At 52.4% G+C, this 26,067-nt stretch overlaps 1 protein-coding gene across 2 annotated transcripts; it reads right to left on the bottom strand.

Annotated features, from left to right (window-relative positions):
* Window positions 1–253: 253 nt before the first annotated feature.
* LOC122380902 (zinc finger RNA-binding protein-like) lies at window positions 254–25,333 on the bottom strand. Of its 2 annotated transcripts, none has more exons than XM_043364503.1 (15): window positions 25,040–25,333; window positions 16,095–16,405; window positions 13,067–13,219; window positions 8,544–8,755; window positions 8,040–8,222; window positions 5,938–6,109; window positions 5,523–5,753; window positions 4,962–5,347; window positions 4,029–4,225; window positions 3,596–3,767; window positions 3,167–3,308; window positions 2,198–2,289; window positions 1,508–1,603; window positions 962–1,316; window positions 254–745 (listed from the first exon to the last, which is right to left on the bottom strand). In XM_043364503.1, exons 1-15 carry the CDS (start codon window positions 25,255–25,257, stop codon window positions 681–683), a joined length of 2,985 nt encoding a protein of 994 aa, XP_043220438.1. In that variant the 5' UTR covers window positions 25,258–25,333; the 3' UTR covers window positions 254–680. The 2 variants fall into 2 exon arrangements, with proteins under 2 accessions (XP_043220438.1, XP_043220437.1); XM_043364502.1 differs by having other exon boundaries at window positions 3,170–3,308; window positions 25,040–25,204.
* Between the last annotated feature and the right edge of the window lie 734 nt (window positions 25,334–26,067).

Below are 26,067 nucleotides of genomic sequence, written 5' to 3'. Positions count from 1 at the left end.
GATCGGCGAGAAGTTGACACACCCGACGGTTCACCTGAATCAGAGAACGTCGTAAGAGAATAAAACGAGATATGGTCATTTCAATTACATCTCATCAGTCAACCAGTAATGTCTGACAATCAAGCACGCATAAAACAGGAAAAGTGACATAGAAGTGACAGCAATGGACGGAACAATTTGCTCAAAACGTACCTTAGAAGAGACTGCAACAGGTTCCTGGTGCCCCAGCATGTGTTCACCATAACACAGAGCCTTTACACAATCACATAGTGTATTTCCACTGTACTACAGACACAAGCAATTAAACTTACAATGACCTAACATGCCGCAAGTCTAAAACTTGCACTCGACTTAATATAACATATTACAAGTGGTCTATTCCGCATACCAAGATGTTACCCTGGCGGGGTCGACCAAATTATAGCACAGCACGAAAAACACATATATGGTGACTGGGGGAGAGATTACTCGCCACCACCATCCTCCTCGTGGTTACTGAACGCACAGATGTCTATCATACAGTGACCAACTGAGTGGTGCGTGCAGCGTGTTTCAGAAACAACGGCTACAGACAGGAAAGTGGACAACAAAGCTACGCCCATCCGACCGGGCGCCGGAAAATCCCCACGCCAAAGTTCCTCTGACGGCACAAGTCTCCAGCCGCAACTGAACTTGGGTCATCACTTGGCATCGGCCTTTGCCGCCTCGCTCTCATCTTCCTTCTTGTCCTTCTTACCATCACCGCCTGCAAATAGGAAAGCCGGTGAGGGTCAGATCCAACTTAACTTTCCCAGGTGCTACCGCGTAACAGCGAAATGCGCAGAGGTTCCATGGCATAAAGCAGCAAAGGCAGCAAATGAGCTCAGTGTCATAAAATGAGCTCCAGCTCACAGGCCGCGGGGGCAGCAGTTGCGCCGCTGACCGAACCCACCCAGCCCAGCGCCCTCCGCCCGTCACTCACCCTCCGAGTCGCCGTTCTCGCCCGAGCAGCTGTTGTCGCGCCGCCGCTTCCGGTTGAACTTGCCGCGGTTGAACTTGGGCGGCGGCAGGGCGTCCATGCCGAGGATCTTGTGCACCTGTCGGAAGGCCATCAGGCGCAGGGCGTGCTGCGCCGAGGCCGTGATGTCCTCGCGCTCCTGGGCCGTCAGGCCGGAGAGCGTGTCGACCGGCTCCTTCTCGCACGGGTCGATCAGGCCCGGCGTGCCCGGCAGCAGCAGGCCGGACGCGATGGCCTCGAGCACGCGGCGCAGCGCGTCGCCGGGCGCCAGCGGGAAGCCGGCAGAGGCCACCACCCGCTCCACGAGCAGCTCCAGCGCCTGGACCCGGGAGGCAGGCAAGTTAGTGAACGACGCCGGCACCTATCACTCACCAAAGCGCACAGTCCCCATCAGGACACACATTGAAACAAGCAGCCTTTACGAAATCAATTGCAAATCACATTGAAGTTTTATAAATTGGAATCGCTATTAGTCTGATTGGCTTACAAAAACCGTAAGAGTCGACTTACCCAGGTGTTGAGCGGAGTCCATGTGGGCACACGCTGACAGAGTTCACGCATTATGCGTATGACGATCACACAGCTCTGCACGCCGCTGGCCCTAGCCTGCACGGAGGAGGGTAACGGTGGGTTGGAACTACCATACGTAACAATACGGTTCACTGGCTCACCAAACGCCACACGCGCGGCCGACAGGACCGACTATCTTTCCAGCCTTATGTGAAGCCTACACACCGAACTGCTCTCTGCGACGGACTCTGGTCTGAGTGACAAAAACATGGCTCTGGAAACGGCTCGGCGCCGAGCCGCCCGCGCGCCCGACAGTGACGTGACATTACGTTACGTTACGAGTCGCCAGCGGTGCAGAGAGCGCCGGCTGTGTCAGAGGGACCCGCCCGCCCGGCGGCTCCGGCGACGGCAGCGCGGCCGGCCGGCGAGCGGCGCGGACCGGGACGGCTCGCCCCGTGCCGCGCCGCTAAACGACCGCCGTCTGCCGCCGGCGGACGCCGCGACACCGCCACCCCGACCCGACAACCCACTGCCCAGAGATAAGGCTGAAAAAATGGGTGTGAGCTCCGCGACAGAAGGACGTGCAAATTTAAACGATAAAATATCTGCAGAAGAACGATCTGCAGAGATTAAGACCAGAAAGCGAGCACGTCATTCCGGCGCGAGTGACTCGGCGGCGTGTGTCCAGACCTGGAACCATTTAGCATGTCTCAGAGCCGCTAGGGCCTCGAGGCATTTCTGCTTGTCCAAGACGTCTGGCGGGTCCTTGGAGGCAGTTGGCTCTGCGAACGAACCGGCCCCGCATCATACATGATCTTGGGTCACTGTCGTTCGCGCGAAACAAGCATGATAATTGCACTAAATACGGTAAATGCTCAGAATGCGAATTCGCGATTACGTTACTAACGAGGGGAGGGCGAGAGGCTCGATAAAGCACATCGTAAATGACACTACGTTCTGTGAATGAATGAAACAAACACATGATGAGAAAACAAGCAGTCCAAAATGATTACCAGCTGGCATCAGCACCACACGAACCATTTTGGACACAAGTGAAAAATCCCGACCCTCGTATCATCAAGCAAAGCATCCAGTGCACAACTACGGGCAAACTGAGAGCAGCGAGAGTGAATCGAACGACAGTGACGCATGTGTGATGCGCGGCCGCGCGGCTCAGCCGCCTCCAGCACCCTGCAGAAGACAAGGTCGGCTCTCAGTGGGCGTCGCTGCCGGTCGGCCCGCCGTCCCCACGGCACGCTCACAGCTCGCACACCAGCGCAGTGGCCCAAAACCGGCGACCGCGGGGAACGGGGTACACTAAAATACTGGCAGTGCCCAACTCGGCATTATAGGTACGATGACGCGCCTTACTAATCAAATTACTTATCACACTTTCGATGATACGTGATTTTTGGACGCCCGGACTTGGAAGGTTCGACACGCTTCCAGACATTCGTCTTTTTCGCAAGACCGGTTAATTCACTACGTTAACAAACTCGTGACACATCAGCCACACGGTTCCAAATAATTATAGAACCACTCTGCTGCGCAGCACTGCTGCCTTGCTGAACCAAAGCTGACTGGGCGGGAGCGGGGTCCGGTGTCTGGGGTCGATATTTTGGGCCGCTGCACGGCGCCGGCCGTCCCGCGTCCACTCACCACCGTCGGCGGCCCCATCCCGCATCAGCGGGGAAGTCAGGGTGACGGTGACGTTGATCTGCGGCTCCGTCTGGTTGGTGATGATGAGCGACGCCTGCTCCACGCTCAGCTTCAGCGCGTACTTCTCGTCGGGCGTCACCGTCTGCCGGCCCAGCAGAGACGGAGATGTTACGCTGGGAGTTACCGAAATAAAATAGCGAAAAATTGAATCGGCTAGTCAGGTATGAGTTAACGTGACATTGATCATTTAGCAGCATTTTGTGTGTTGTAATGTGTCCCAGGCATGAATCAGTACTGGCAGTGGTGCGCAGTCTGGGATCTTCCTGGGCCAATAGCGGTCGTGTACCACGGTTGATTAGGACCGCCGGCCAACGACAGCCGGCTCCTTGCCCAACCATGGAGGACTCCGTCGCGCGCGCGACGACTCACCGCCAAGTGTTTGGGCATCAAATTGGCGACACGCTCGAGCAGGGTGCGTGTCGGCTTCTCGGCACAGAGAACTACCAGCTGCACATCGGCGTCGCCCTGCAGCAGCAGTCCCTTGGCCAAGACGCCGACACGCATCACGCCCTTCAGCGTGCGAGGCAGCTCCTTGCCATCCCTAGGGGAGAGCGAGCGTCGGTCAGTCACGTGCCACCGGTCATAGCAGTAATCAGCTGTCGTGGTGACCACCATGGATCAAGTAGGCTTTCTAGTGCAAACACGTTCAACAGGCTTAATTCTGCCGTCCAAAGGCAAAAACGCATATGTCGGGCCATGACCTGACCCGACATATGCGTTTTTGCCTTTGGACGGCAGAATTGAGCAAGCCTAAGAAAAAAAGCATCAATTTTAGGGTGTCCGCCTCGGCGCCAGTACTCACTCGTCCTTGCTCTCGCTGGCGGTGCCGTCGTCCTTTTTCGGCGCGTCCGCCTCGGCGATGTCGTCGGACACCATCTTCAGCGCCTTCTCCGAGTTGGAGACGATCTTCTGGATGGCGTTCAGCTCCTCGTCCTTGGGGTAGATCTCAGAGTGTTTGGCCATCACGTGCCGGTCGTCGGCCGAGTCCGGACGGCGCAGCTGAGATCGGAACGAAGAAAAGGTCAGAGATGGCGGCAACCGGCTGGCGGCATGCATAGAGCGGCTTTGACGAATTAAATAAAACGCCATGAAAAAGCACGACAGTAGCAGCTGAAGCAAACGTCGGCTAAACAATTATTCACTTATACGGTTGAGCTACTATAGTGAAGGGAAACACAAGCGAGCAATAGCGCAAGCAGGAACTAAATTTGTAAGACGAACTAAATTTGTAAGACGTAACTGTAATCGGCTGAATAAAGAGCGACACAAAAATGAATGTACCGAGCACCATCCGACCGCCGGAGCGACAGACGCACCCGGCGGCAACGATAGGCACGCGGCTGGTGTTGGCTGTGGCGTGGAAACGACCGAGCGGCACAAAGGCACCGACCGGAGATACCGGCACGCCGACCCCACTAATCCCCCAACGACCGAGCGGATATACCGGCACGCCGCCCTCTAATCCCCAGCCCAACTGATCGGACTGGAGATAGGACACCTTCCCTACCCCGGGGATACATCGGACCTCTTTTGGACCCCCGCGAGGACCGACCGGAGATACCGGCACGCCGACCCCACTAATCCCCATCGCAACCGATCGTGCCGACCCTAAACTAATCCCCACCCCAACCGATCGGACTGCAGATAGGACCTTTCCGGCCTATCCCCAGATTAACCGGATTCAGCGATACCTGGCAGCGACCCAGCCCTTTCCGACCCTGCGCCGAGTACTCACCATGGGCGGGATGGGTCCGAAGCGCGGTCCCATCGGTCCCATGGGCCCGAAGGGCGGCATGCCACGTCCGGCGCCGCGCCGACACCACTCGAAGTACTCCATCTCCTCTTCATAGCGGCGCCGCTCCTCCCAGTAGATACGCTCCTCGTCGTCCATGGCCGACTCCTCGCGGCGGCGCCACATCTCTTCGCGCATCTGCTGTCGGCGCAGCTTCTCCTCCTGCAGCTTCCGCTGGCGCAGGCTGGGCTTCACCTCCACAATCAGCTCCGGGTTCACCTTCTTCTTGTACTGCAGCCGGTGCCGGCGGCCCTTCATGTGCATCTCCTTGGCGTTCGGGTCGTTGAAGCGGCACTCGCACAGCTTGCAGTTGAAGCTGACGACCTTACCTGCGAACAAACAGTCAAACGATATAAACAGATAATCCTGTGCTCAATGACATGCTCAATAAGGCATGGTAATGTTTGAAGATAGTCTGTTGCTCATTAGCTTCCTATACAACCTTTCATATACGATACCGATCATCGCGAAAGGTAGCATATCCGATTCTCAGTAACAACTCACCCTCCTCGTTTTTGATCTCCTCGATGTACTCCTGTCCCACGGGCTCCACCTCCTTTTCGCCGAGGGCGGCGGCGGCCACTGCCACCGTATCGTCCCGCGCCACTGCCGGCGCCGCCGCCGCCGCCGCGGCAGGGGCAGCAGCAGCAGCAGCCTCCTTGGGTTCCTCCTTGACGGCGGTGCCCGCGGCGGCGGCCGTGGCCGTCGGCGTGGTGGTCGTCAGCTTGGTGCCGCCTGTCGACAGGACGAACCACGATCAGACACCCCGCACTGGGCCATGCAACTGTTAGTTTTCATCGCCACTCTGGCTGGGTATCTACGATCGTATTCTCGCCAACTACTTGGTGAAAAAACGGCGATGCAAAAATAGACGGGAGTCTCTCAACGACAAGTCTCATTTCAACGGCGAAAAACTCACCGACAAAGTTGATTTTGGGCGTGGCGACGACCTTGGTGACCTCAGTGGTTTTGGTGACGGCAGTGGTGGTGGCCGCGCCCGTCTTGGCCGTGGTGGTGGTCGACTTCCCCGGGACCACCACCGGCTCCGTCGACGGGATCGGCTTGCCCAGCTTGGTGTGTAGCTTCACCACCTGGCCGACAGACGATAGACGCGTGATTGTCCGAACAAAGCTAGATGCAATGGTACCAGTATAACGCCTTTTGGGGCGACTAACGGAGCGAGCGAGAGGGTGGGCCTTGCACGCGCGAAATTGCGAGGGGGTACCTCCAACTGACTTGTGCACGGCACCCTACTAACTGGTCTCTAGCGATGTGCCAAATTTGGGCACAATCGGCCCAGCCGTTCTCGAGATCTGGAAGCGGCACCCTGCACGTGCAAAATGGGTCCCAACTGACTTGTGCACGGCACCCTACTAACCGGTCCCTATCCGTGTACCAAATTTGAGCGCAATCGGTCCAGCCGTTCCCGAGATCTGGAAACGACCCCTGCACGTGCGCACGTGCAGCAGCACCCCAACTCTCGCACATGGATATGCAGTGCCTAGTGGGTGCCTACCTACATGCCAACTTTCAGTGCAATCGGCCAAGTAGTTACCGAGATATTGCAACAATTACAAAAGTGACACCTCTTCGTTTTGCACGTGGCACGTGCATAAGGGGTCACCCACATGCATCGGGAATAGTCCAATACTTGGTAGAAGGAATGAAGCTACCCTACAAAATTTACCGCGTGTAAATCGGTCAAGTGGTTGCTGAGATATAAGCCTCGCAAAAGCGTGACCACGGCCGGCCGGCCGGCCGCTCATACTCAGAAATTTCCGTTAATCTAAGGAAAGACTACGCTCGCTTCGCTCGCTCCGTAATCACACAAAGTCGATACCAGGCGCGGCTTCTAAACGATGTGTAGTAACCAGTATAACGCCTTTTGGGGCGACTAACGGAGCGAGCGAGAGGGTGGGCCTTGCACGTGCGAAATTGCGAGGGGGTACCTCCAACTGACTTGTGCACGGCACCCTACTAACTGGTCTCTAGCGATGTGCCAAATTTGGGCACAATCGGCCCAGCCGTTCTCGAGATCTGGAAGCGGCACCCTGCACGTGCGCACGTGCAAAATGGGTCCCAACTGACTTGTGCACGGCACGCTACTAACCGGTCCCTAACCGTGTACCAAATTTGAGCGCAATCGGTCCAGCCGTTCCCGAGATCAGGGCCTCGTTTCATAAAGCGTGTCCGTAAATGACGCCGGTTTTTGGTTTTGAATTGCAAGTGCATGTGAAGCGATGACGATAGTTTGAATCGTTCAATATATTTATCTTGTAAGCAAGAACAGAAGGGAGAGGAGGAAATAACTTTATCGCTTCACATGCACTTACAATACAAAACCAAAAACCGGCGTAAGTTACGGACTCGCTTTATGAAACGAGGCCCTGGAAACGACCCCTGCACGTGCGCACGTGCAGCAGCACCCCAACTCTGGCACATGTATATGCAGTGCCTAGTGGGTGCCTACCTACATGCCAACTTTCAGCGCAATCGGCCAAGTAGTTACCGAGATATTGCAACAATTACAAAACTGACACCTCTTCGTTTTGCACGTGGCACGTGCATAAGGGGTCACCCACATGCATCGGGAATAGTCCAATACTTGGTAGAAGGAATGAAGCTACCCTACAAAAATTACCGCGTGTAAATCGGTCAAGTGGTTGCTGAGATATAAGCCTCGCAAAAGCGTGACCACGGCCGGCCGGCCGGCCGGCCGGCCGGCCGCTCATACTCAGAAATTTCCGTTAATCTAAGGAAAGACTACGCTCGCTTCGCTCGCTCCGTAATGAATGTATCCCAGGCATGAATCAGTACTGGCAGTGGCGCGCAGTCTGGGATCTTCCTGGGCCGATAGCGGTCGTGTACCACGGTTGATTAGGACTGCCGGCCAACGACAGCCGGCTCCTTGCCCAACCATGGAGGGTTCCGGTCCCGCGCCGGCCAACAAACTATGTCTACACTTCAAACAAAAGTAAAGCAGAACCGACTCCAGTCTGTGGTATTATCGTCTCGCCTCACCTTCTGGTGTTTGGCGCCGCGGATGTGGGCCGCGTACGCGTCGCTGCCGGTGCAGGTGACATCGCACAGCTCGCAGCGCAGAGAGTTGCCGCCGCGTGGAGCGTTCGGCGTTGTTCCCGCAGTCTGCTTCTGCGCAGACTCCTTCTTCTTGTGCTTCTGGCCCTCCAGGTGCTCCCGGTACGTCTAGAAACAAGGTAGGTAGAAATGTGACCACACAATAAACCGCGCTGTCGAACATGAACAACAAATTGAACAACTGTTTGAGAATGTTGGAACATGTGCAACGATACACGCACATGTTCAGTAGTTCTCAGGTGATGTAGCACTGCTGTATATCAAACATGCCAAGATAGGCAAGCCTGAAAAGCTTGAGTGCTGCTGACCGAAGCTTGCCCAATTATTAACTGCGGACTTCGGACTTGGACTTCCACGGAGTCACTATCCAACCTCCATTTCACGCAGAATGCACACCCACAGCCGCGGGCAGTAGACAGCGACACCCACCTGCGGTCCGGCGCAGCTGATCTTGCACACGTCACAGTAGTGCAGCTGCTGCGGCTTGGGCGGCTGCTTCAGCTTGGGCTTCTGGCCGATGGTGGCGCCGACGCCGGGCCGCGACGCCTTCCACGTGCCGGCGCCCTTAGGAGCCGTGTGCGCCTGTTGCTGCACGTACAACGTGGCCGCGTTGTACAGCGCCGCGTCATACCCGCTGTAGTCTGCCAGACAGGGGGAACGGGACGAAACGGTCAGATGACGGGCTTACAGCCAACGGCGCGTTGCGCATCATGACTCCAAGAACAATTTGTACGCCCGCTAACTAAGGGCCGCCTCGTGCGCGGGGCGGTCCTACTCTCGGGGCCGGCACAGCCAGGACTCGGTCCGGGACCACCAGAACGGCGGACCCGAGCCGCGCCCGACAGGCCGTGCCATGGTCTGCCACAGACATAATGGCCCTTTCACACGTAGCAACTTTTCCGGTCGCCGGCGACGGCAACTGTCGCCGGCGATCGCCAGCGACCGGGGTCAGTCGCCGGCGATCGCCAGCGACCGGGGTCAGTCGCCGGCAACTCCGCAGTTGTCGATATCAGCTGACCAGTCGCCGGGGTGTGACGTAGCAGTCGTGTCAGCCAATCATTGAAGAGTTGTCGGCGTTGCCGAGAAAGTTCAATTTTTCCAACATTTTGAAGTCGCCGGCGACTGTACTAGCCAGCCGCCGCTCAGCTGTCACGTGACCCGCTTGACCTTGAGTTGGCACCAGATATTGCGCTGCTGATACATGCAGCGGCGCAGCTTATTTTACTGCATTATTCAAGGTACTAAATATTTGGACATGTTTTGCAGGATGATAACTACCGTCTAGGTAATATTGGAATAATATTTATTAGATCTACGAGTATTATTGAAACAATACATAATATCAATGAAAATACAATCAAACTGCGATTCTTCTACATTGGAATTCAATGCACTCAAGCATAAAACTGAAAAGTGATGTGTACTTGCAGTTCCTCCATTTTTCCTAACGCATCAGCCAAGACTACGAGTGCTGCAGATTTTGCTCACCTGTCTTGTTTATTCAACTACAACCCTGTTCTCAATAAATGAATAACTTCGCTGTAACGACATTAGCATTGAAGGAATGGTTGGTGGTAAGCATGGGACAATCACAGTGATTTGTGGTCACACATTTGAACCGTGCTTTGTATATGAAAAACAGAAAAAAAGGCATTCTAGAAATGTAGCAGAAATTCAAATGCCAGAAACGGACCTGAGGAACGGCGAAGCCCACCACCCACATAAAACACAGGCTTTCATTATGTCAAAAACAGATGCTGTATTATCTAAAGCGCTGGATTGGGGAACACAAGTGTACCCCCCCCCCCCTTATAACAAAATGCATTTTTCCACACAGTGGATATCACTAAACATGGCGAGGTGACAGTATATGACACCATACATAAAAATGCAGCACGCGCGGACACGGGGCAAAGACGGTGGCACAATATGCCGATACCCAAGAAGACACAAGCCTAGGTCAAAGGTGACAATACTGTGACAGAAATCTTAAAATCAGCCTGGACACAGCTCACTCTTCATGACCGTTTTTATCGAAAATAGACCAACAAAACACCAAGGCTCCTTCGTCCAAAACTCGACATGCCGCTCCAAAGGCCTTGCAAAACAGCGCACACCAACAACGCATAATAGCCAGCAACGCACACGACAGGATTTTCGAGGCCCGAGTCGTCAGCCGCCGCCGCCGCCGCCACCTCCCGGCAGCTGATTGCTGAGTGCCTTGCTCCGGCTTGCCGCACCGCCCACCGCCGCCGATCGTGGCGACCTCTTTACTCTGGCAGAATCGACCCTACCGAGCGGCGACACCATTCAGAAGCAAAATGACAAATGAATTCACTGCACTTATGTCAGAAAATCGAATGCACATGCCATGGTCACATGCGGTGCCGTCCACGGGGCCGGCAGAAGCTGCACACTGTCACCGAACACCACCTGCACCTTGGACGCAGTATGTGAGGGCTTGGCGGACGCGCGCCGCCTCGCGTGCGGTATTGGCATCAAGGCCCGGACACGAGGGAGCACACTCGGCGCAATCAGAGCACACCGTCCGGGGCCGTCAGTGTCGATCTCCTGACCTCACAGAAAGTTGTGCAGCACACAGGTGAACGCCGTCAGTGTGGTGACTGGTGCGCAGCACACCGTCCCACGGAAGATCGTCTGTGGGCCGTGGTGCAGATGCTGTCTCTAGGCAGAGTCAACAGTGCAGTGGCAGAAGTTGAACATTCAGCTGCTAGACTCCTTTTCGGGTCAGCAATGCCGTCGAGTTGGCCATCAGGTGGTGTTGCAGAATCATCAGGTACTCTTGATCAGGTACATCAGGTACAGAACCTCTTGACTCATCAGGTAACGCTGTGACTTGTCTGCCAGGCACAGAGGGCGGACATGTCAGAACATACTTCAAATACATTTTTAAAAATCATTTTTTAACCAAAAGCTCTGCAAATTAGGAAGCCTGGAATAGGCTATTGCTTAGCATCATAAAAACTACCCAAATACCCAAATCAGGTTAGGCTTGGTTTACCCAAATACCCAAATCAGGTTAGGTTTGGTTTTTACACTTCAGGCTAAAATGAGAACTATCTTAGCATCATTATCCTTGATGTAGCATTGTTGATGCTTTTTGTCTTGTACAATTGGCAATCAGTATTCAGTGACACAGAATTGGAATTTGTGGTTCAGAAACCTAGCATTATTTGAAATAATAGCATTTTAGCAGTGCTCATTCTTTTTGAAAGCAAGTGTATTTTTTAATATAATTTTCTAGGTAATTCATTTCCTACTGAATATGGTTATGAGACCATTGTTACTAATTTTGGTATTATTAAGGCAGCTGTAGCATGAGTGGGCATATGCTGTAGAGACTGGAGTGATTAAAGTCACTAGAGGCTTGAGGGTTTTTTTTTAGACATTATGCAGCAGCCTGGGGAGATATGCAGAGGCAAGTCTAGGCACCACCAGAAGGGGGACAAGCAGTCAGCACAACACACAGCGGGCACAAGGGGAGAAGATTGTAAAAACTATTGCCTGGATCCACCTCTGTGGACATCCTCAGGCATGCCTCTGTGGACATCTCCAGGCTGCTGCATGTAAAAAAGTATCAAGCCTCTAGTGACTTTTTCCACACTGCAGCAAATGCCCGCTTATTCTTGGTCTGCTCTACCTTCCTCCAATTATGAGTTTTGTGTGAAAACGACATTTTTACATTGGTGGAGCTTGTGTGCGCATGGTACACATAAGCCATGACGGCAGCATTGCTGCAATGAATAGGAAACAGCTCCAGGCCCAAAATACATACCACCTAATACCTTGCCAAAATACATGACATACCTACCACCTACTGTTGCATAATGCAATTATTTATGTACTAATAAGCCATGGATTATCATTTGCCATGTGAGCACGCACACACATGTGAACCCAATGCGGATTAAGTTTGGCCTGGGTTGTTTATCCATGGTACCAAGGAAAACCCCAGCAGAAACAATAACAAAATTGCAAAGCTACCTGTTTGATTTTGATCATGCTAATTAATGAGCAGCAATATAATATTTTGTTGCTATCAAATATTTCCTTGTGGCGCACGAATACGTAGGCAAATAGCTGACTGATGGGTAGGCACTTTGTCCTCAAGCCGGGCACTGATACTGAATGTAAACCATGTTCTTGTGACACAACAAGCAAGTTTTCATTACCTTATGAAACTAGTGTCAATTTCAATGTCATTAAAATATTCAATTTTGATGAAAAAAATACATATTTATCACAAATAAAAATCATGGGTGATCATGGGCAAGTGCGCCACAAATGACATAAACCCTCCAATATTGTCGAATCAAGCTTAAATTCAAGTCACAACAGCTTCACGACAGGCAAACTACAAGATAATAATCCCTATGCTACTGTGCAACAAATTTAAGGTAGCCACACCAACCAAAAATGCATCACAAATCACCTAAACCACTCACCAAGGACAAAACTGTCATGGCGGCGTCCGCTGCTCGAGAAGAGTCGCCGGCGACTGGCCTGTGACGCGGATCTGACGTCACCAGTTGCTGGCGATTGCCCGGCCGTGGCCCGGCGATCGCCACCGACTTGCTTACGTCATACCTACGTCACACACGATCGTTGGCTGGCGGTCGCTGGCGGTCGCCGGCGACTGCTGCTGTCGCCGGCGACTGAAAAGTTGCTACGTGTGAAAGGGCCATAACACCGCCGGCCCAGTACACGGGCCGACCGCTGACTTCTGTGGCGCGGTCACTCTGAATAATAGAAACAAAGCATACACAAGTTGAAGACACTAACATGCATATTGCACACGTTACGTACAATTTGAATATAAGGCACCATTTCATATCAAGCAAAGATGAAATTCCATAGCAAACTTACATCGTCTCGGCGTGTCGCGGGGAGCGCACGGATAATAAATGGGGGGGGGGGGGCGGCGTACTCACTTTTGTTGGCCGTGGCGGCGGCGGCTGCCTGGTTCGGGTACGTGTAAGACTGGGCGGCACCGGCCGCCGGATAGTTGTACGTTTTGGAAGCCTGACCGGCCGGACGAGCGGCCGCGTTCTGATAACCTGCCGTATACGTCGTGGACGACTTAGCTGCAAGACAGAAAATCATGGTTGGCAAAAGTTGCTTTCCTCACAGACACATACGATTCACAAAAGCCAGGGCACAGAGTCTTTCGGTGCGTTCGAAAAATATCTGTTAACCCTGCCGAGTTCGTTGAAGGACGCTGTGGGATCCATCAAGCTGCATCAGGGAACTATAATTAAAGTTCCTGGCTGGCGCTTCCCGATTTAAAGGTCCTTGTTTGACCCTTTGGCCTGATTTGAGACCAGGCGCCTAGCCACTCTGCACGTATCCAGTAGATGCTTGATAGCACCGCCGAACTGCTATTCGGAAAGTTAACGCGGCTGTCACGGATTATGTGCGCAATAATAAAACACGCGAACTAGGAGGCGAGTTTCATTAAAGGTAGTGTGCCACCTTTGAAAGATTTCCCATTTTATTTTTCCTAGGATAAGAAGCTTCTGTTTTTACCTAATATCGCAAAAAAAAATCAAAAATGGGCCTGGAATAGTGCCTTTTTCGCCTAAAAGTTTTTCGGTTTTTAGATATGTATAACAACTGTAGTGGGCTCACCTGCAAACAGGCGTCGGGCAACAATCGCGAATGCGGCGCACTTGTGACAATAAGCAAAGGTCATTATAGTGTTACGACCATACGACGTACGGGAATGAGTTATCAGCTGTCTAATCGTAGACAACACAATGTCGAGCCTTAAACTGTAAGCCCGTATTGGTATTGTTTCTTTTATTTGGCTGTCGAACATTATTTATGGTTTGAAATATGATTTTATGTAAAATAATTGATATGAAAAAGCCGTCTTATAAGTTATGACCCCATTTCACCACACGCAAGTGGCAGAAATGACAATGATCAGCTGACGCATTTTTCTTGGCCGAAGTCAGAGCGCGCGGCCCGACGCACCACGCGTATTTGGAAATTCCGACCTCGACGAGCATCAGAAGCCACCTAACAGGCGTGTTCGAAACCGCAGGAGATGATGATGAACGGGTTTATCGAAACTTGATTGGATGAGCATATCGGTAATAGCGATTTCAGTGTGTGCATTTATTGTTCATAGTGGTGTGAAAGGTGGTTGGGGTACGACCGACAACCCGTCGGGGCGAATTTCGCACTGGGGTACTCAAAATTTGAAGAATTTAAGACGTTTCCATGAGTTTTGAAGGTATGGATAAGTTCTAAAAATCCGGTTCTCCTTATCTGGGCCATTAACTCCATACGGTCCAAGAAAGCTGGCACACTACCTTTAATATTTCCTTTACAACGGCTACTTGCTTTTCTGACAACGCCAGGAGGCCAAACTTGCACGATCCAGCATAATTTTCATGTCGTTCGATTTCTCTGGGGGCTCCTTCGGAGTTTCCGCGAAAAAAAAAAACACTAGTAATTAACTCTCACCGGCCGAGGAGGGGGGGGGGGGCGTCCCCCCTTTGGATTTTTCGCGATAGCTCGTATCACGCCGGCGAAAGAGCTGAAACTTGGTATACCTCAACCTTTGATTGAAGCTGGATCTTGTGACACCAACCACATTTTCCGGTCAGGTCACTGACCTAAGACGTCATATGTGAATCTCTGCACGGTCCTCAGATGCCGCAACTTCGCAGCGCCCTCAGTGCCAGAGCCGCTTTTACAGGGAGATGAAACTTGCAGCAACTAGTATCATACAGAGGCCTCGCAACTTGTATTTCTCGGATTTTTCCTAAAAGCCATATGAGGTCAGGTCGGTCACGTGAGCTCACATAAGTCAATGGGGAAAAATGAAAACTGCTATTTTGGCGACGGGAACCAATTCAGACTATCTCAAGCCCACGGAATCGTGATTTCATGCACTGCTTGCAAGATCTTATGCTTCACTTCTGCATTGTTGATCTTGCGTGACATCACTATGCGTCATAGCTTTTCGCCAATAACTCTCGCTCAAATTGAAAAAGCGAGGTGCAAAAGCCACCAATGGACTCGGGAAGACCTACCAAATCGAATGATATACAATATGACCTCCTTCGACCATTTCCGTGACCTGGGGGCTGTGACCTGAGTCCTGACCTTGATCAGAGGTCAACATCTGAACTTGACCTCACCCGAACAAAAAGTGTATCATTCGAAGCAACTGAGTGAGGCGAACACGATGGTGCCAAAATCACGACTCTGCGGTCATGTTTGCGAAGTTATTTACCAACAACCGAACCTGTGCCTCGGGCCACCTGACCCTACCTAAAAGGTCGTCATTTGACCAGAGACCTTAAAATCGTTTTTCAGTCGCTGCGTCTCGTATCGGTGCACACGCTCGTTTTTCCGCGACACTCTAGCTTCATCAGAGGTGAAACGGCGAAAGGGGGGGGGGGTCGTACCATCCCCCCCCCCTCAGCCGGTGCGTATGTAGAAAACCAACAGTTTCGGCGGGGGTTAAATAGGTGTCAATTTTCCAACAGTTCAACATGTGTGATGGGTATTTCCGGCCATTGTGCACCTAAGAAATTTCCATCCTTCAAGAATATCAAAGGAAAGTAAACACAATTGGGAAGATCAGCGACAAACAGTGCCACTACATAACATATCGGCGAAAGATGGTACATAACAGGATGTACAACCTTACCCCACCCCCAACAAAAAAAGAAAACATGCACAAAGTGTAAGCAACTGCAGTGTCTTGCCAACCAATGACTGTCAGGAGACCTACTCACAGTCTACTTGCTCAGCAATGTCAATATTGCATCCAAAACAACCAGTCAAAGCAATGGAATGATGCCGCCTGGAATACCATGGATGCAAAAACTAAGCACAGTACTGAAGTAACTGCACGATAGTTCACGCTCAGAGGTGAGAGGCAAAATCGTACACGTTTGGCGTGATATGCCTCTACGTAACTGTCGGCGAGTTCGCACCCACCTTGGAAGGCGGGGTCGGCTGCCGCCGAGAATGACGTGCTAGTCGGCTGCGGGTAGAAGGCGGCCGTCTTGGCCGCGTTGTCGTAGGTCTGCGCGCGCGTGTACGAGTAGTCGTAGGTGGGCGCCGAGCTGGCCGTGGCCGCGTAGCTAGTGGCCGCCGCCGGCTGGTAGGCCGCCGCCGCCTCGTAGGCAGTGGTGGCGCGCTGCGCAGCGTACGTCGCCGCCGCCGCCGGAGTATGCCCTACGGCCGCGTAGCCGGCGGCCGGCGTGGCCTGGTATGCTGCGGCACCGGCTGCGGCAGCAGCAGCAGCACTGCAACACAGACCAATAGGTTAGTCCCATCTCAATATTTTAACGGTTATGTAATGTTACTATTCACCCCTAGCAAAGTGCAGGCTCAGATTCCTCAAGTCCGCTCATTCAACCATTCAGACTAAATTAAGAAAAAGGAGATGATAAACATCAATGTTGTGGGCGATACTTCAGTTTTTTACCTTAAAGTAGCACTTTATTTAACCCACGAGCCGCTGGGGGGGGGGCATAAAGTTGCCCCCCCCCCCTTTACGTTTTGTGGAATATCTCCGAAACCTGATGAGCTACGAACGTGAAACTTGGCATAGCTTCAAATGAATACCTAGGCAATGTTTGGAGAAAGTTTGGTGGTTGTAGCACCAAAGATGACGTCACAGTGACGTCATAAAATGACGTCACAGTGACGTCATAAAGTTTTATCGTTTCCAGATATGGACCGTTTCTGATGACGCTGAGCATGAAACTCAACTGTAAATGAACTAGACAGCACCTGCTGTCATCCTAAAACATCTAAGCACACTTCCATCTAGTTCCTGACCAATAATCGGCTCTTTATATTCGGTCCCATACATCTGATGTTCGTGAGGAAACTGAGAGTCGCAAATCTATAATTTGACTTATGACGTCACTGTGACGTCATTTCAAATGGGATCGACACCAAATTTGGACACAGCCTTGGCCAGGTATTCAGAAAGACATGTGCAAAGTTTCGCTTCTCTATCTTTTCGCGTTGCGACGATATCGTCGCGGAAGTAAAGGGGGGGGGGCAACTCTATGCCCCCCCCCCAGCGGCCGGCGGGTGGCGCGGAGGCCCAGCGGCCGCCGGGTTAAATCAGTTACACTGATCCTCCATGGTCAATTACATAAAACAATTTCAACGCATTCCTTCACAACAATTACCAACATATAAAAAACACACCATTTCAGTACGCCATACAAACTGCTGAGATGCAAAATGGTGAGCATTGTTTTGCCTCTGATGCGCTAGATATGTAACCAAAAGAATTGGATGTGAGTACTAAATACAATATACTGGTACAACTATTTTCATGTTAGGGGACACTGTGGGATATCAGGGTTTTTGGGTGGGGGTGATTTGGAAACATGTTTGCTAAGGATGTGAACCAAAATAAGGATGTAAGCCTTGGTCACAAAATAGGGGAAATCTCAGCCCAGGTAAGGGCAAATGGAATGTTAGGTTTGAGAGTTCTGGAATTGTCTCCAGGCCGGCCAAAGGCCGGTCTTGGCCACAAAATAGGGGAAATCTTAGGTAATGGTTAATGGAAAAATGTTAAGTTTAAGAGTTCTGGAAAAGGCGCCAGTGGAGACTATTCCAGGACTCTAACCTAACATTTCCAACATTTATCTATTAGCCCTTATGTTACGGGCGGCTGTGACCGCCCGTTGTGGCATGCCTGGCGCCGCCCGTGGCGCCTCCCCGGCTGGCCGCGCCCGGCGCCGCCCCTGCCGCGTGGCCCTCGGGCGGGGTCGAGGGCTGGCGCTGGCTGGGCGGGCGGCGGCCCGGGAGACGGGATCGGAGGGACGTGTGGAGCGGTACGCGCTTGTGCTCCCTAAACTGCAAATAGAGTGACGTTCGGATCCGGTGTGTTCAGCTCCCGCAACATTTGGCGCGGTCGGTAGGACTGCAGAAGACGACAAAGGGTGAGTTCATTAATTTCATTTGATGATATTTATTGAAATTTAGTTCATGAATGTTGATTGTCGTAACTAGTCTGTGCTCGACAAAAAGCGGGCGGTTTGCTCGAAAATAGAACGCCGATATTTTCTGTTCTGAGGGGAACGTTAGGAATAAGGCGGTCCGCCTGGGTGCAGTTTTGAATAATTTGGTGAATTGTTTCCGCTGGCCATGGATTTCAACGACACTATTTTGGTATCGCGAACCCCTCGTTTTGCGGGTATAGAGACAGATGATTGGGAGCGGTGGATATCTCGTTTCGAGTCGTTAACGGTGGGACTCGGAGACGTTGAGCGAGTTAAGCGGCTGTTGCCTCTGCTGGATGGCGTCGCACTCGATTATGCGCATTCGCTGTATCAGGGTGACAGTTCGTACTCTGAGATAAAGTCAGGACTTGGGGTCCGGTTTGGTCGGTTAATCGAGCCCTTACAGGCGCAGGCCGAGCTGGGGCGCGCCTCCCAGTCGCCGGGGGAATCAGCTGAGAGCTTCGCTGACCGTATTAAGAGACTGGGGCGGGCTGCGTTCCCTCATTCTACCGGTCCGTCAGGGGAGGGAAAAGGTCCTGAGGAAACGTATGCAGAGAGGGCGTTCGTGATGAAAACCCTGACGAGTCGGTTCATATGTGGACTTCGGGATGAGTGGCTCCAGACGAAACTGTGCCACCGTAATCCTGAGTCACTGTCTGCGGCTGTAGCGGTGATCCGAGAGCTGCATAAACGCCAGGAGGTCGTCCAGGCGGTACGCGCTGCTAACCCATCGACGCATACAGGTACTGGGCCCCTTCCCCTGGGTGCTGTAGCGTCAGCTGTTCATGCAGAGGTAGGAGGTGGGTCGCAGCAGGATGCAAGGATAGCTCAGCTGCAGCAGGAGATCGGCCAGCTGCGGTCTTCGTTGGAGGCGTTCGCCGTTGCCAAGACGGACCACCTGCCTGAGGCTGTCAAATGTTACGGGTGTGGTGCCCCCGGCCATTTTCGGCGTGACTGCCCGGTGGTACGCCGTGGTCAGCCGAGAACTGGACCGAGAGCCACCAGGGTGAAATGTTTTTCGTGCGGGCAGGAGGGTCACATTCGGAGTAACTGTCAGTCGGCTGTACAAGCTGCCACCCCGCTCCAACCGTTTTGTTTATTCTGTGGCGAGGCTGGGCACTGGATGGCGGCATGCCATTCTCGCCTGCAGCAGGGGCCTCCAGCAATGGGTGGACGTCGGGGGCTGATGTCGAGGGAAGCCCTTCCATCTGATAAGCCGGCGGAAAACTAGGGGCAGCTGGCCCTGTGGGACAAGAGCCGGCTGCGTGTATCCAGTCCCGATTAACTGCAACAGCCATTCGAGTCCACTTGGGCAGCCTCGAAGTATGGGCGCTGGTCGATTCGGGTGCCGACTTTTCCATGGTCAGGGATGGGCTCCAGCAGCGGTTGAAAACGGAACTGGCTTGTCAGGCCACCACCCCGACGCGGTCCGCGAAGGGAGCTGGTGGTAGCCCCCTGAACATCGTTGAGGTGCTCCGTGATGTCCCTATCCAGGTGGAGGAGGAGTCGATTGTGTGTCCACGACTGGCTGTGGTGTCGGGGCTGGTCTATGACGTGATCCTTGGACGTGACTTCTGTTGCCAAAACAGAACTATCATTGACGATGAGAAGGGGGTGATCCGTATGAAAGGGATGACGATTCCACTTCCAACATACCCTGAGATCCGTCCCCCGCGGGCTAGAGTCATTCTTGGCGATGCAGTAACACTACCAGGTCGTTCGGTAACAACGGTAGCAGCAGTGGTGCAGCGACTTGATGGCCAGGGACCTTTTGTGACGTCAGCAGGCTCGGTAAGTGGGATGATGGAGCCAAGCCGCACGGCGGAGCGTGAGGATCTATTGATTCCACGGGCTGTGGTGGTGATCGCCTCCAATGGCACCATACCTATCCGGTTGACGAATGTCGGAGCGGAGGGCGTCCGTCTCTTGAAGGGCTCTGATGTCGGGACGTTCCTTGCGTTTGGGGGCGGTGAAGACGCCCTGTGTGTTTTGTGTCCCGGGGCAGACTGTGCCGATTGCAATGTGGCGAGCTGTGGAGATGGAGGTAATCCATCTCATGATCCTGGAGAGGTGGAACCGGAGGTGCAGCAAGCCCTGTCACCAGAACTGACAGACTTGAGTGAGAGAGGTCGTAACAAACTACGGGGTTTATTTGAGACCTACAGTGACGTCTTCAGTAAAAGACCGGGAGACATTGGTCGTACAGGTGTGACAAAACACAGGATTGACACGGGGGATGCAGTCCCAGTCAAACAACGTCCACGACGGATACCCATGAAAGTCCGAGACCAGGTAGAGAAACAAAAAGAAAAGATGTTACAGGATGGTGTCATTGAGGAAAGCGAAAGTCCGTGGTGTTCGCCGGTCGTGTTGGTGCGCAAGAAAGATGGATCCTTCCGCTTCTGCGTCGACCTGAGGGCTGTGAACGCAGTGACGAAGGGCTTCGCCCTGCCGCTCCCACGAATCGACGACTCGCTCGATACCCTGTCGAGGGCGAGGTGGTTTACCACGCTGGACATGGCCACAGGGTATTGGCAGGTTGAACTGGCGGCTGAAGATCGAGAGAAGACGGCATTTTCGACTGGAAAAGGCCTCCATCAGTTCAGAGTCATGGCAATGGGTCTCAAGAACGCCAGCGGCACTTTCCAGAAGATGATGGAACTGATTCTCGCAGGCCTTGACACCAAAAGCTGTTTGGTGTACTTGGATGACGTCATCTTGTTCAACAGGACCGAGGAAGAACATCTGGCTACCCTGCAGGAGGTACTCCTGAGGATTCAGCAAGCCGGGCTGAAGCTAAAGGCACAGAAATGTCGATTCGCACGCAAGGAGGTGACTTTCCTTGGACATCTCGTCTCCGAGGAAGGGATACGTCCAGATCCGCATAACGTGGACAAGGTCCTGGCCTGGCCGCAGCCGTCATCTGAGGAGGAGATGAAAAGCTTCTTAGGCCTGTGCGGGTACTACGCGCGGTTTATTCAGGGGTATGCCGCGATTACAAAGCCACTTAGGGACGCCGCAGTAGAGGAGGGACGAATCAGGTGGTCCGAACCGATGCGCATTGCATTCGAGCTGTTGAAGTCCACTCTGTCCTCGCCTCCCGTACTGGCTTTGCCAACAGGTGAAGGGACGTTCGTCCTGTATACAGACGCATGCAACTCTGCTGTGGGTGTGGTGCTGGCTGAACGCATTGGAGAGGAGGAAAAGGTGATCGCCTATGAGAGTAAGGCACTCACAAAGCAGCAGACGAGATGGCCGACTTACGATAAGGAACTCTGGGCGATCGTTCATGGCATCAGACATTTCCGTCAGTACACTGTTGGTGCCAGATTTGAAGTGGTGACCGACCACAAGCCGCTGGCAAACATACCGACATCGATCGCAGCAGAGCGAGACGGCACAGGACGTCGTGGTCGATGGGCGATCGAGCTGAGTTCTTTCGACTTCAATGTTCGGATCCGCAGCGGTCTGGCCCACGGGAACGCTGATGCGCTGTCTCGCAGACCACCAGATATGGCGTCTGCGGTCCGATCTGGTCAAGCCCAAGGCCAGGGGTGGTGTCCCGGTCGCTCTGTCTCAGAGAGAGGAGATAGAACGGAGACGGTGGGGTCAGTAGCGGGCGGCTCGCCCGCGCCGACGGAAGGCGGTTCGCCTGAGTCGGTTGTGACTCTTGTAGCTCCAACTGCTGTATTCTCAAGGCTTACGCAGGAACCGGCTGCTGTATCAGTCGCTGTGTCACAATCAGTCCAAGAACGGACCCTCCCTCCAATCGCCCAGGCGCAAGCCAGTGACGCGACGCTGTCGGCTCTCCGAAGAGCACACGAGAGGAAGGAGAAGCCAAGGCCTGCAGCGTTCGCTGGGTGGGGAGTGCTGCGAAAACACTGGAGCAAGGTGCGCGTCATGAATGGAGTAATCGGCATTGCCTCGGGTCGACAGTTCCAGGCGGCGGTGCCTCAAACTGAACGGGCCGAGATCATCCGACTGGCGCATGATGATCCATCGAGCGGGCACATGGGTCGCAGACGGACCATCGCCCGGGTGAAGGCTCGATTCGTCTGGCCGGGGATGAATGAGGACATCCGGAGCTTCTGTGCCTCGTGCACGCCGTGTCAGCGGCGGTACAGACCGGCACCCAAAAGACGAGCACCGATGGTTACCGAGGTTACCTCACGACCCTTCCAGAGAATAGCCATGGACATCACGGAGATGCCTGTGTCGAGAAGAGGCAACCGATATGTGCTCGTGATCATGGATTACTTCTCAAAGTTCGTACGAATCTTCCCGATGCCGAATCAGAAGACAGAAACGGTGATGGAGGCACTCCTTCACTGGGTTCAGGAGCTTGGTGTTCCCGAGAGGCTTCACACAGATCAGGGCGCTCAATTCGAATCTCTGATGATGCGTGAGCTGTATCAGAGGCTCGGCATCCACAAGACTAGAACAACGCCTTATCATCCTGAGAGCGACGGGATGGTGGAGCGCTTCATGAGGACCCTGAAAGACATGGTGTCGAAATACATCGACAGCCAGGGCCTTGACTGGGACGAAAGTACCAGATCATACGCCATGGCCTACAATTCTTCCCTCCACGAAACCACCGGTCACACACCTTTCTACATGATCCATGGCTTTGAGCCTCGGTTGCCTTTGGATGTAATGTACGGAACCGATGAAGTCGCAATACCAGCTGAAACCTTCCTGAACAAACGGCTGAAGAACATGAAGCGGGTCTTCGCACAGGTGAGGAGAGCCTCCTCCCAATCAGCTGCTCGAATGGCGGTTCGCCATGACAGCAAACTCAATTTTACCGCGTACCCAACGGGCTTGAAGGTGTGGGTACGAGACCACACTGCCGCTGTGGGAGGAAAACCGAAGCTGGGTCTGCCGTTTAAAGGACCGGTGACCATCGTCGAGAGAAGAGGCACACCGGGGGAGGAAGTTACCTACCGGATACAGGACGTCCGCGGCAAGACACGCGTCGTGCACCACAACGACCTCAAGGAGTTCATCCCTCGTCGGACCGACTTGCGGCCAGTTCAGGATCCGAGTGGTCCAAATGGACGTGGTGGGGCCGTGGGGGTGGATCCCGTGAGCGACTGTGGTAACGAGCATGGCGTTCTGCTCGAGGTGCCGCTAATGCACTTACTCGGGAGAGCTGGCCCATCTGGTGATGTGGGCGTCGCTCAGAGGGGAATGTTGCCGCCAATGTCATACGTGACCAGATCAGGCCGAGTGTCGCGACCACCTGAAAGGTTCCAGGCGGGACTATGAGTGTGGTGGAGGTGGTGAAGGCTGTGATTGTGTATATAGTTGTAATGTAAATAGCGTGTCGTAAGTGTCGCATTGTTCAATGTATGATTGTTTCCGTGAGGGGGGAGGGGTGTTACGGGCGGCTGTGACCGCCCGTTGTGGCATGCCTGGCGCCGCCCGTGGCGCCTCCCCGGCTGGCCGCGCCCGGCGCCGCCCCTGCCGCGTGGCCCTCGGGCGGGGTCGAGGGCTGGCGCTGGCTGGGCGGGCGGCGGCCCGGGAGACGGGATCGGAGGGACGTGTGGAGCGGTACGCGCTTGTGCTCCCTAAACTGCAAATAGAGTGACGTTCGGATCCGGTGTGTTCAGCTCCCGCAACACTTACATCACCTAAGACTCCTTCCCATCCCTAGCGAGCGAATTCCCAGGAACATGGTAGGTTAGGTTTGTTTGATACAATTTTGGATGGGGTTGGGCCTCGCCTCATATGTACTCAGTACTCACCTAGTGGAATCTGTATTGCCACTGGATGACAGCGATGAAGTTTGGCTACAAGAAATTTTTGTGGCGTTCCTGCCACATAAATTTGTACAAAAAAAAAAATCCAGTGTCCCTTGGGTGTAAATAGTTGTAATGGTACATTGTATGGTATTTATCAAGATGAGGTCCAAACTACAATTTTGGTGCTATTAATTCAAATGAAACAGCAGAAATTTTAGGTTTTAGGTTGGGTTAGGTTAGGTTGTAGCTTTAAGGTTGTAGGTTGTTGGGTTTGTACTTTGTAGGTTGCAGGTTGGTAGGTTGTAGGTAGGTAAGTAGGTAAGGTTAGGTCAGGTTTGATTGTTTTGTTTTTCCTTTTATGCTAGACTTGTATCATTTTTGGATTCAGGATGCCAAATGATGCAAGATTGTGAAAAAAATATCCATGAAATCTTCTGATGGCTTTATCTCTACCTTTACCCTTTGTATTTAATGCTCACATCAAATTCTTTTGGTTACATATCTGGTGCATCAGAGACAAAAAGTGTGCCATTTTGCATCTTGGTAGGTAGTTGGCGTGGCATAATGGTGAGGTGCTTACTTCTGTTGTGTTGTGAATGAGTTGAATGTGAATGTTGAATGTTGAATGTGTGAATGTGAAGTGTTATGAATCAGTGTTTTAACTGTTTTTGATGTAATTGGCCATGGAAAATTGATATTTCCTAATCAAAATTGTTTGTTTAATATAAACAACTGAAGTTAAACCTGTGTTTTTCTCTCCCTATCTGGGGATAGCACCAAAAGTAAATTGGTGATCAGTCCTACAGTAAATAAGTACCCAACACACTTCAAATCCATTCGCTTTAGACCGCCTCATGTAGACGAAATCCAGTCCTTAACTAAGTGATACTGAACACAGTTCAAATCTATTCGCTTCAGACCGCATGTAGACGAAATCGGCGCATCGATCCCATCAAGCAGGATTTAAGCATGAAGCACACAGCACACAATGACTGGCGGGAAACGAAACATTCTGCCCCATCTCAGCGATGTTGGAAACAGGCTTTTACAGTGCACCCAAGATAACACAAAAACCACCGGTATCTACAGCATAATCCAAGGATTCGCCATTACACCAACACCGGCTAACGCCCATCGCCCAAGCCTGCCTTTATAATTAACTTACCCGTATTGAGTTCCTCCGTGTGTAAACCCAAAGTAATTATTTGCTGCCATGCCCTGGCCAGTAAAACTAATAAATTTTCGTAGCTCTGCGAGCGGGCAACCTTCCCCCGAGAACGCCGGACGGAAAAGGACGCCGGATGCGGAAACGGGAGAAAATAGAGGGTTGTCAGTACTGGTCAGGACGCGGCGGACGCGGTGCTTGAAAGCAATTGAAAGCATTTTGAAGAAAGAGTACAAAAAAATATTGCCTTCTTTTTCAATGAATCACAAAATAATTTTTAGAAATACGAAAGACTATCTAAAGTGTTGTCTAATTTTTCAGCAACATTTTCATCTCTAGAAACGAACATCTAAATTATGTCTTATGACATTTAACGGAATTAGGAAAGCAAATAGGCAACGACTTTTGCCTTACTTTTGTCGTAACTTCATATTTCTTTATTCCAAAAGCCGCGACCCTCTGATAACTTTACTTCTCGATCAGTTTTTTTTTTCCCAGAAAAACACAGGGGTCAGAACATAAGTCAGAGATCGGTGCAGACTAGCAGCTACACAGGAGTTCGGTTTGTCAGGATTACACCGGTCTAGTTCTACAACATACAAAGACCAAGCATTTTTGGATATCAGTATCACAATACTGCTGCCGTTGCTATTGTTTTAGATGTCGGAAAATTGACAATGTTTGATTGTGATGGTGTCGATCAGCTATATTTATTACTTATTTGATCGAATGAAGAGCCTTGATTTTGCAATGTTTATCCGAGATGGCAGTTAAACATGAGAAGCAGATGTTGGATGTTATGATACTATGCTAGTTACCGTCAGACGCGGTAACATAACTGCATCTACATAGGAACAGCGTGCGAGCTACAAGTGGCTGGTCACGAATACGCTCGGTACTCCCCCCTCCTGCGCTATGATTGGGCGAGGGTTACGCTGACGTCGAATAGGGGTCGCGACCTCTTGATCCAGGGCAGACTGGTCAGACGCGATTTGGTGGGGGTGCGCCCAGCGTTATAGAGCTGTGAG

This window comes from Amphibalanus amphitrite, unplaced genomic scaffold (genome assembly GCF_019059575.1).
Source record: "Amphibalanus amphitrite isolate SeventyFive unplaced genomic scaffold, NRLGWU_Aamphi_draft 000109F_arrow, whole genome shotgun sequence".
Lineage (NCBI taxonomy): Eukaryota > Metazoa > Arthropoda > Thecostraca > Balanomorpha > Balanidae > Amphibalanus > Amphibalanus amphitrite.
Note: the sequence above shows the minus strand (reverse complement) of the source record. Positions and strands in the feature narration are given on the sequence as shown.